Here is an 11,543-nt window from a genome sequence, read left to right on the forward strand (position 1 = left end):
TTATCCCGATTTCAAATTTATCGAGTAAAATATACAAAAAGCGAATGTATCACGAGCGCATATTACGGAAACCGCAATCATGACATAGTCATGAACGAGAGTTCCGTCTTGCCAGGCGACTGCGAGTCGACGAACAAGTGCAAATACATTCTTTCGAGCTATACTCCCAGGGGCAATATACCGTGATCGCGTATCACTGTCGCAAGATTCGATTTAAATTCCAACCGTATGCGTGTATGTACACGGCAAAAGGAAACCTAACATAAATTTTCGTAGTAATGGAGTCTAGGTGCTTACCGGTAGATGCGCAGAGCGGCGGCGGCGGTGGCGTGGGCGTCGTCGAAGGTGACGGCACTCTTCTTGCGGCGGCGTTAATTATCGCTGCCGGACTGTACCGCGGCACCTGCAACACCACAGGAGTTTTCACGGACAGGTCCACTGGTTCCAGCTGCACCGGCGGTCCCGCCGCCTGCAACAAAAGAAAACATGCTCGTCAATACGCAGAAAAAAATTAATTGTCTGATGATTTATCAATTTTTTAAATGTTTGCGCACAATTTTTTCGAAACGCAAAGTGACATTTTGTTGGTTTAAAAATGTGAATAAATATTTAATTAAATATGCAAATATAATGTTATGATATTTGACCTACTATGCATTTCACAATGCAACACCTGAATACAAATATATATAATAAGCTATAAATTACAATAATAAAGGATAATATAAATATTTTGTTCGCAACGAAAGATTCTTGATGCTTGAATAAAAATGTTTTGTGGTAATATCGAATATAAAATCACTCAAAGGTCTTTCTCAATTTTCTTACAAATTATTATATACGCATTATCTAATATAAGATGTGTATTTTAAAATGATTGTGTGCTTTAGAGAGTCAACGATTCGTTCGCGTAGGTGTTCCCGCTCTTTTCTAACTGATATTGAGGAAAGGTACGAAAAGTGTAATCTGAGTATGATTTTATATTAAATCATTCTAAGTTAATTCTCCTATACGTATTTCAAACTGTTGCGATGTGTTGGCGTAAATGAATATTAGTATAATACAGCGTTGCAACGTGGCAATTTCGCGGATATTATTTTGCCCAGCTGTGGGATTCGATTTGAGACTTAGAAGCTGCGTGAGTATAATTTCACCCACGCATCATCGCCGATTGTCATATCCGAGAACGTCGAGTTAAAATATAGTATATGTGATTTTTTTTCCGAAAGCTACGCACACGATATCGACAAGCGAAATATCAACGGACAAAGGTCTAGTCTTAGTACGTGACTTACTCAGCGGCAGTTTCAATAGTCGATGCTGATAGCAGGCCAAAGTGCTTAAGCGCAATTAGCATAACTAGCGTCGGTAGTGACGTAGACTAATCACGACCAGTTCCCACGAGAGATTCGACCGGCCTCAGACTGTCGGTCGCTTGTATACCTTGCGCCGTCTAATTTCTCTGTGACACACCTCCGATCGTCTAATGACCGACGGAATTAATAGTCAATCACGCGAAGGAACCAATTCTCATAGTTTGCGATCCAATTGGATGAGCGCCATCGATATCGAAAGCGAGACGATTGCACGGTAGCAATACTTCTGATTTCACAAATAGTATAATATATATGATGTTATTTTATACATCGGGAATAAAAGTATTATCAATTATATATCAATTATATTATCAATTATATCGAGATATGTTGGGGATATGTTAATGTGTACTTTTTAAAAAAATTTTTAGAGATTTAATATATATATAATAATTATCATATGCGTAAAATAAATTAATAAAAAGAAAAAAAGAGCAATTATATAAATCAAATTTTTAAAATTTTATTAAAATGTGAAAAAAGAGAGAAAGTAAAAAAAGTCAAAGTACCAAAAAAGAGAAAATAAAATTAATAGAAAATGATATTCAATATAAAATAATACAATGCGAGGAAAAAAGAAGGGACGATTCTTCTAGCCGTATCAAAAGAGTATCATTTTGTAATGGCTAGTGATCGATCGCGCGTTCGCATCAATATCGAATTTCCGAAACAATCGTGGGGCAGATCAGATTTACAGTATAGCGCGATTGTTTCCCCGGCAACAATCTCTTGACAAAACGTGGGAATACTCGTGCTCACGTCGACAATGAAAAGCTCGCCTCTTGTCCGCGCGCCGTATACCCCCGTCATAGGATCAAACAAATGGTTCGTGTCATGAAACACGATACAACGCTAATAGCGCAACTCTTCGAACGACCGACGGTTACACCGGCGGTGAGTGTAACTGTAACACCGTAGCGCGATTAACAAATTACACGTAACACATCCGCGCGCATTACGCTCCTAGCAATAATTTATAACGGAGTTTACCGGTGCTTTCAAAGAAGGGGGCTATTCAAATCATAGTAAAATTGCAACGTTCAGCGAAGTAACATCCGATGAACAAAAGACTTTACAATTCATCGCGTTACGCAAACATGTATTATAAAAAAAATTAAAACCTAAAAAACCACGGTTCCCGTTATCTCAGCATCATATGGCATTCATCATTTTTCGCTTTTGATATTTTTTTTTGAATAGTTGAGGAATATGTAAAACTGTAAATTAATTTTGAGTTGATAAAGAATTAAAACATTCTGGTTTAATATAATTTTAATTTAAAATTCAATTGTATCAAGATATTTAATAATGTTAAACGTATGTATCAAGATATATTTATACTTATATATTTTTAAATAATTTAGGATAGATATCCGCATATGTCTATCGCGTTGCTTCCGTCACAACCTTATTAAAGAATTAAACTTTCGCAAAAACAAACGTTCTTGAGTGTGATTTTCGTTTGCTTTTAGATATGTCGACGTTTCGAAACGTTGATGGCAAATAGTTAATATATGTACCTTGTTCTAAATGACGTTGCGAATAAAATACGCAAGCAGCAAAAACAAGACATGCTTGCCGTTTCTTATGACATACCAAAATCGCGGTTTCGTCGATTCCGAAAGTAAAAGCACTCGGCACGCGAAACACGCGGAGTTCTGATTTCTGGAAATCGCAATACGTGCATTTGTTATTCATGAGTCGTCGTGAGATGAGCAAGACGACGAACATGACGAATGTATTTTTCGGCTGTGCAATAAAAGTCGCAAAAAAATATGCGCGTCACGTGGGTTAAAAGCGGCGTAGCCGCCTTTATATGACGCAGTGATAAAATAAATAATTAAATCTAAATATAAAGCACGCGACAATAATCCGTCATAAATTGTGTATATAATCCGTGTTGGGCAATAAATAATTATAAACTATAATAAATTTTAACGAACCCAATTGCTGTTAAGCGGAAGAGCAAAGCTGAGAACGATCATCGAACAAACTGCATGAAATGCACTTGATGTGTGCGAAAAAAAAAAGATATATGGAAAGATGATCGGTAGTCCGTCGATGGTTAAAATCAAACGCATTAAATCGTCGATGACTAATGAAAGACCGAGTAAACTGTTCTTAATGATTCCAGTCTACGCACCGCGAGGGACGTACGTAAGGATACATATATGTACCCCTGTATGTCTAAATAAGCGTATATAACCGTAATATAGTTGGGCGTGCTCTTACCTATGTATTACGTGTGTTCTCACAGTAGCGGCCCGTAATGAGAATGTAACGTTCATCAATCATTCGTTGGGCAATCCACGAGACCAGAGACGAGAGTCCCGGCGGAATTAATTTAATTACTACAAATGTTCCGGGGTAAAGATGGTCGATGTGCGATCGATGCCGCATCGCCGACTTTGTTATTCCACGGCACACGATGATCTGCGTAGTTTACAACCTTCCCGAAGCAATCGAAGGTAAAGGGAGGAGAGGTAAACAAAAATAAGATAAATAGAACAGTTTGTGGACATTCTAGAATTTATGCCTTCGGAGAATAATTAAATAGTGTAGAAAAATAAACATATGTAAAATAATACATTTAACATATTAAATTTAGATATACATATAAATCAAACATTGATTTATAAAATGAAAAAGAGAAAAGAATTATAAAATTATAGATATAAATAAATAAAAACAAGATAATTAAAAAATAAAAAAAAACGTTATTAAAAAGATATTACAATCTAATTTCTCGCGAAGCAATTCATCTGATTAAATGTGCTCAGAAAAAAGCTAGTGTCAATAATAGCATTGAATGAATTGAATGTAATGTTTGCGCATCAATTCTGTAAAATTTCTCGTTCATTGATAAACGTTTAATAAAATGACAACTCAATAGTATTTCCAATATTTTAGAAATAAGAATCAATTTTGTAAATTGAACATACAGCGCATTCATATTGAAAATTAATATATTTTTAATATTATTTTTAACATTATATTCTATATTTAATCGATCAATTAATCAATGTCTACCGTATTAGTTTCATGTTTTTTTTTTGTACGTGTGCTTATTATTACTCCTATTTTTTGATCAAGTATTTTGCGTTTTCTATTTTATAACATCTTGTCGGACGTGTCTATCAACGAATTAGATCACCGTCGACGTTAATCTATTTCCGGCGTATGCACACACACTCTCTCGCCCCATTAAATTCCAATAATGATTTCTTGATAAACATAGCGACGTTAATTATGTCGTTTCCGTAAGGCATAATGGCAGAGGTTATGCATCAGAGTATGAAAGGATCATTCTAGATGTTAGCATTTTCTTGTCAGAGATGGTGTCATGTTTGCGCGAATCTTCTCGCTCTTCCTCACGAGATCCTCGCGTGTATGTAATGTAGACTCATAGACCGGTCAAACTATGGCGCATATGTGGCGCTTTGTCTTCGAAATTATCGGTAAGATCTACCGTGGCCGAAGTAACTGCCGAGTTATTACCGAGATAGGCCTATTACATATTATACACGGTTTCTTTTTATTGCAATCGCGATGCAGCGCGCCTCGACAGCGCGTGTGAGATTAGCGCCAATGTAGACATTACCCGGATATAAGGTGTTTATGGAGTAATTTTAAAATTAGTAAATTAATAGGTCAACCACATCCAACCGGAGCATCGTGCCACACTTTTGCTAATTTCTTATATTTTATAAATAATCGTGTCTCTCTCCAGACATTTAATATTTCGACGAAATTAATATTTCGCTTGAAAGTACCGTAAGCCAAGCTTATTATACGGATTATATATTACAACGTTGCGTTTCTTTCTATATTACTGCTCGAATGAGACATTATTTTTACACGGGGAAGTCATTTTTTACCCTCTTCGCTCATATGTCCGTCACCCCGAATTCGGAGCTCGGTCCTTTTACGGGCTGCTTTTAACAGCCCGTGGTGCCTTTCATATATCACTGCGACGAGCGACGAGCGAGTACGTGTCTCTCAGTTGCCGAACGGTCTTTCCTCGGCCAGTTCATTATCGTCCCGCGATCGGACGCGGATAAATCTGTCCTCTCGGTACGCCCCGCGGCTAATCGAGATCGGCCAAATTAACCGGCTGCACACCGGGTGCAGCGACCTTTGGAGAGCGCGACATTATATATACTTGTTTATTCGACGCGCATCCGCGCACAACAGCCTTTACCGAAAGGTAGAATGTTCTCCTTCTCTTCCTCCCCTTCGCATACCTATATATTTTTCGCTTTATATACACGTCCCCTTCATGTGCCAGATATTTTTTGCTGCTCGGGGGACCGCCGAGAACTCTCCAATGAACTCTCGCCGCTTCCGCGTAATATGGAATAACAACATTTTTGTCATTCATGGTTATAACGTAAAAAATGTCCCGCGTGCGAGCGTAACGCGAGGTGCGCAAGCATATCGTGGATCCAAACGACCGCCGCCGTCGTGCCAATTAAAGTGGCTGCGACGCGAGCTCGATGATTTCGACGAATTATCGTATTTATTCTCCCTCGACGAAGAGAGGAAATTACGAAGCTGTCAATCAAGATGGAAATCGCCATTTCGACGGCTCAATTCGACTCGAGAAAGGAAAATGGTTCATGACACCGCCGAAACGAGACGAACCTTTATTTGGCAACGGCAGATCTCATTAGTTGTGAACTGAATAGGTAGAAAAGAGAGGGAGAGAATCGCTCGATTCCCGAAAGCGTTAATTCAAGATGCCACGAGACTTGACATTTCCATCACAACCGGATTGTTCGCGATTTTTTTTCCTCGTATGCTTCGAGTATCTGTATATAATCCAGCTTTTCATTTTTAATTAATTTGTTTTTTTTTTTGTGATATCTGCGAAGAGATGGCATCATCCGAATCGATCGCACGTGAACGAATTCAATTATCATCGGACTTTGACGGTGGTCGATCGTATGTAAATGTGTAGTCACCCATATTACGCACACGCGTATTACGCTACAATCAAATCCACTCATTCAATGGATTATGTATTATCACACTTGGCCAGAGTTATCTTGCGAGATATACATAATTTCTCTCCTCGGTCTCTGCATGTTATATTTAGAAGTTCCACTATTTTTTGTAAGACTGATATTTAAAAATATAATTTATCAGCAAATGAAATAAATGATATAGTCACAGTCACTATCTCTAGCAAGAAGAAATATTCTAGAAAATTGATTTGATATATAAATCAAATATCAATTCCTTCTTTCATTCCCATTTTTTTCGTATAAATAAAAAAAATATTGAAATAATCCTCGTATTTCATTCTTAAATAATAAAAAATCCCAAGATTTATTATAGATGGACTAAAGCGATATCGTATTACTTAGAACCGACTAATTATTTGATAAGAGTATCCAACGAGTATTCAATGAAAGAGCGCATTTGCCGTTTGCATCTCTCGCATCTACGAATGCTCTCGCCGACGAAAAGAATCTCGCGCACGTTTCACGGTGCGAGACACGCCCCGTGACATCATCGCGGTCCGTTGATGCCGAGTCCCATAAAGGCAAAGTGCAGCACCAAGAAGAAGTGCAACGAGCAGGAGGCGTGGGGCCAGACGAAGAAAGAAAGACGAACGAAGGGGATCCAGTCAGTCGGGCGGGCCGAGAGCGCTCGAGCGCATCAGTCGCGGGAAAGAATTCCGGGCGATGTTACAGCTGATGCGAATTAAGCCGCAGCGGATTTATCATGCAGCAGCATGAGAGACACTCCCTGTTGTCTCTTCGACTTTGCGCCTCTGCCTGTCCGCCAGGATCGGATGCACCAGATTTATCAGAACCGGTGGTGAAAATTTAAAATTTAAAATCCGGCAAATTTATGAATGCAATATGAAGCTTATGTAAATTAAGAAAGTAAATTTGGATTAAGAAGAATAATAAAATTTTACACACAAAACTTTAGCTTAAACTCTATTAATTTACAATTTTTCAAATTGATTGCGCCAAATTATTGAGAAATGTATTATTATGTCGAGATATTAACTATTTATTTCGAATTTTTTATTGTTCATATATAGAAATAATTCTTGGATAAAATATACACAAAAACAAAAAATAAATTAATTAATTAACATTTAATTTCTGTATCATAAAAAAATACTAAAACATTATTTAATATTTTTTAATAAAAAACTAGAAAAAGAGCGATTTATTTTAAAATATTTAGAAATGTACTATATATGTGTGTGCTGCGACTGGCTTTTCATATGGTCTTGTCTGCCAATCCGTCGCTGGCTACATCTTCTTCGATGTTTCTTCACTACTTTTTTCTTCTTCTATCCTTCCCTCCTTTCGTGTCGCCTCCTTACTGAATTCGCGGGCTTATCGTGCACCTCGTAAAGATGTCATTGATTATACGCGCCATTCGCGCGCTGAGATATTATGCTTAGTATGAATATACCGTGCAATAAAGATGCCTTTGGGATGAATTTGCTGCAACGCGACGCAGCTGTATTGGTGAAAGTCGCGACGTTGAAGAAAAAATTGCGGCTTAGAACGTATCCGACTAATTGCATCTGTCTGGCGAAAGAATAAAAAGAATGGAAATGGCGCGGTCACCGTTATAAACGTCGCTCAAGTGTGGAGATAAATTTAGCGCGCGAGGCCATATCCACGAATGCATCAGGATTGTACCAATTTACCAATATCCACTATTCAAATTCGATTTCACGCCGTCCGGAGATAACGCGTTTTCACGAAACATTTACCCGTTACAGGTATATTCAAATATGCGCGTAAATGCAATTATTTATTTTAAAATGCCACCGTAATTTATATAAAAATTATTGCGATGTATGTGTACGCCAATTAAATAATGAACGATTAAATATATGCGATCGTAACGTAAGAAATTATTGGTCTTAATTCTAATTAATTAAGTAATAGCGAATCAACTTCGTAATTTATAGTATGGGATTAATGATAATACTGGATTAATTGATCGTTTATGAATCGACATCGCGAATTGTACACATCAAAGCTTCTTACACAAAGATACATCTTTAATATAGCACATTCGTGGCCTTTCAATATGTTATAAATTGAAATTTATTGTGATATATATCAAACCTGGAGTAATCAATTTCAGCAGCAACGAATCAAATTAACTGAATCATGTTGCGATGATTTATAATTCGAAAATTGCATCCTCCTATATATGTATACTCTCGAAACATAACCGTCGCAATTTATCGCGACTAACGATCGCGGGAAATGTGAGAGGGAAGAAGAGAAAGATCCTTCACGCTCTAGATTGCAGTTTTTCGCGCGGTGCGGTGCAGATCGACTTATTCTTATATACACATATACACGTCACGAAGCGTACGCGCTCGATGCGCATCTCGACGCTCAAAGATGTCATTGAATTGATTAGCAGGAAGCGTCGAACGAAATATTTCTGCGCGAGTTCTCACCCACACATGCGTGGCAAACGCATTATGACGCACGGACGTATGAATAGGCATGGCACTCGGATTCTCTTTCTCGAGAGATGCGCTTGGGCGTGCACGCAAGCTTTTATGAGTCGAAAGCCCTCTTGGCATACCAGATGCGTCTATTCGAGAAGAGAGAGAGAAAAAGAAGAGTCGCGAGAGAACATATAATAACTCGCATTGAGAAACAGTACGGTAATGGAATTATATTTATTTTTTCGTCGTGAATACGATATTAAATCCATAATGGCAAACTTTCCATCGCATATAATAAAATAAAATTGAAATAAAAATATCATATTTCTGCGTGTTTGAAAGAAATAATAAGATCTATAGCACATATATAAAATTTCTTTTTCTTCAATTCCACAGAGTAAAAATGATCAACTTGTTAATTCATATATGTAGATATAAAATAGAAATATAGTAAGAAGAAAAGCTAGTCACAAAAATCGATTTATTTAAAATATACAAGTAAAAAATATTATGCCGATCGTAGCAAAAGTCGATAGCAAGAAATGATAGTCACGAAACGTTTGTATTTGTCATTCGAAGTGGTTGCTTTTCAGAAAATATGCCACGAGCAAATATATTATATGTAAGCAAGCATAATGCGTTTTAGGCACAAGAGAGAAAAAAGGAGAAAGAGAAATGTCGATGATATATTCGAGAAACCATTCGGCTACCGGCTGCGTTCACGAGTTTCCTCCCCACGGTGGCACACGAGTCGCCGAGTTAATCCGCACCAGGTAGCCGACTTCATTATCCGTCAACTAATTATTGGTTCATTAACGGTATATCGGTGGTTTATTGATGTTAACGAGCGTCGCCGCGAAAATATTGCCGCCCCTTAATCGCAGCCAGCTCGGTCGGGAGCGGAGAGAAATAAGGCGCCGCGTATCGTCCTCCTTTATCCTTCCCCTCTCACCCCTCCTCTCGCTCGTCACCAACCGAGCCCCCCTTCCTCACCCCAAAAAAAAGAAAAAGGAAAGAACCGGTTCCGCGTCATTATCGTTTCAGAAACTTAGCGCGTCCGATTCGATACGGAGAAATAGCCGGCGGAATAAAGTCGATAGGCGATACACCTGACGCCCGATTTTCGATGATTATTTCGCTCGCTCGAAGCTCGTCCACACTCCGGATAATGCTAAGCGATCCTATCGACGGTTTATATAACTATTTCGACGCACGATACATCGGAAGTAATTAAGATTTCATCGCGTCTTTGGCGTAATCCTCGACTAATCGCGACACCATCGGAATTTATTTTTTTTTCGTGAGATCATCCATCCTTTTAACTTCGTCCTTTTTTTTTAATGTTAGTGTTGCGATAATATGACATGTCATTCTTTTAGTTAATACGCGGATATTTTTTTATTAGACTGTCGAGGATCGACAAGAAAAGTATTTTGCAAAAATATTTTAAGACTATAAACTATATTCGATTTTAATTATTTTAATAAAATGTATATTTTACTAATAAAGACGTTGATTAAATTAAAATAATAAATTGTTCTAATATAAAAAACCTTTATAATAACAAATTAATAAATCAAACTATCATCATGGTTCTTTATGAGATATCTTAATTTCTTCGTGCCTATGTAATCGATTTAGTGCGATCGAAAGAAATTTTCTTCGTTTCGATATTGATGTTTCGAATTTAAACGATCAAGTTGTTTATTCAAACAACGATTACACGGTGTCCAAACGCGTTTCGTGTTGTATTTCCCGATGAACGTTCAGCTTTCCTGATGATAATTAAATCGTAACTCACGAACGTGTCTAATACTATTATTAATCGTAATATATATTGTCAATAACAGACGAACGTAACTATGTTGTTATCGGTACTTAACGAGATTGTTCTCATCGATTATATTGACAATCAACTCTCGTGAAACAATTTGAAATTCGAGTTACAAGATATTTTATTTCGTTTCTATTATGCCTCGTGATTACTTGTGTGCTTTAATGAACCTCGATTATGTTGACGCACCGATAATAAAACGTATTAATTATAATTACACTTATGCGCTCGTCAGATGTAACATTACTGTTGCAGAAAATTATAAGAAAGTGATATATTGTGATTATAATCCTATAAATAATACTATCATTAAATATTAAATTACAGCTATTGTATCCGTCATGGAAAAGTTACATCTCTGCATGATTCAAAATATCTTTTTTTTAAATGTAATTTGTACAAAATTAATTTCTAACAGTTGTGGCAAGTTTCGAGAGACCTCCATCGGAGATGCGGTTTCGTACAAGACAAAAAAAGATAATAACAGAATCAATTAGATTCGATTATATTTCGACTGGCAACGTGCTGTTTTCATTTCGATTCTCTATATCTTTTTTTACAAAATCATCGAGCAGCACCAATGCGTTCCACGGATGGCCTCGTAAATCTACTATCTACCACTATTTATTATGAAAGGATTCTCATACCTCACAACTTAATTGAAAGCCCTTTATTAAATAAGTAACAATAAACGCATTATCGATCATAAGCCTTAGACGGTCTATCGCGCAATGCCTGATCGATTTTTATCTCCTCTCTCTTCACGGGCTTAAACTTTCTTTCTTTTTCTCATGCATATATCTCGGGCAAGCAAAATCTATTCAGGAGTATCACGGTAACCGTTCCATCATCGAGTTCCCTGGAAGACGTAATACGTCACACCATT

General features: G+C 37.3%; 1 protein-coding gene across 1 annotated transcript in view; it reads right to left on the reverse strand.

Annotated features, from left to right (window-relative positions):
• The window catches only part of LOC115244634 (Krueppel-like factor 3), a 329,364-nt gene that overhangs the window by 171,787 nt on the left and 146,034 nt on the right, over positions 1 to 11,543 (reverse strand). Inside the window, exon 4 of the mRNA XM_029822446.1 lies at positions 298 to 469. Within this exon, the coding sequence (XP_029678306.1) occupies positions 298 to 469 (172 nt within the window). The remainder of the gene's footprint in view (positions 1 to 297; positions 470 to 11,543) is intronic.

Source organism: Formica exsecta, unplaced genomic scaffold (genome assembly GCF_003651465.1).
Source record: "Formica exsecta isolate Colony F162 unplaced genomic scaffold, ASM365146v1 scaffold122, whole genome shotgun sequence".
Taxonomy (NCBI): Eukaryota; Metazoa; Arthropoda; class Insecta; order Hymenoptera; family Formicidae; genus Formica; species Formica exsecta.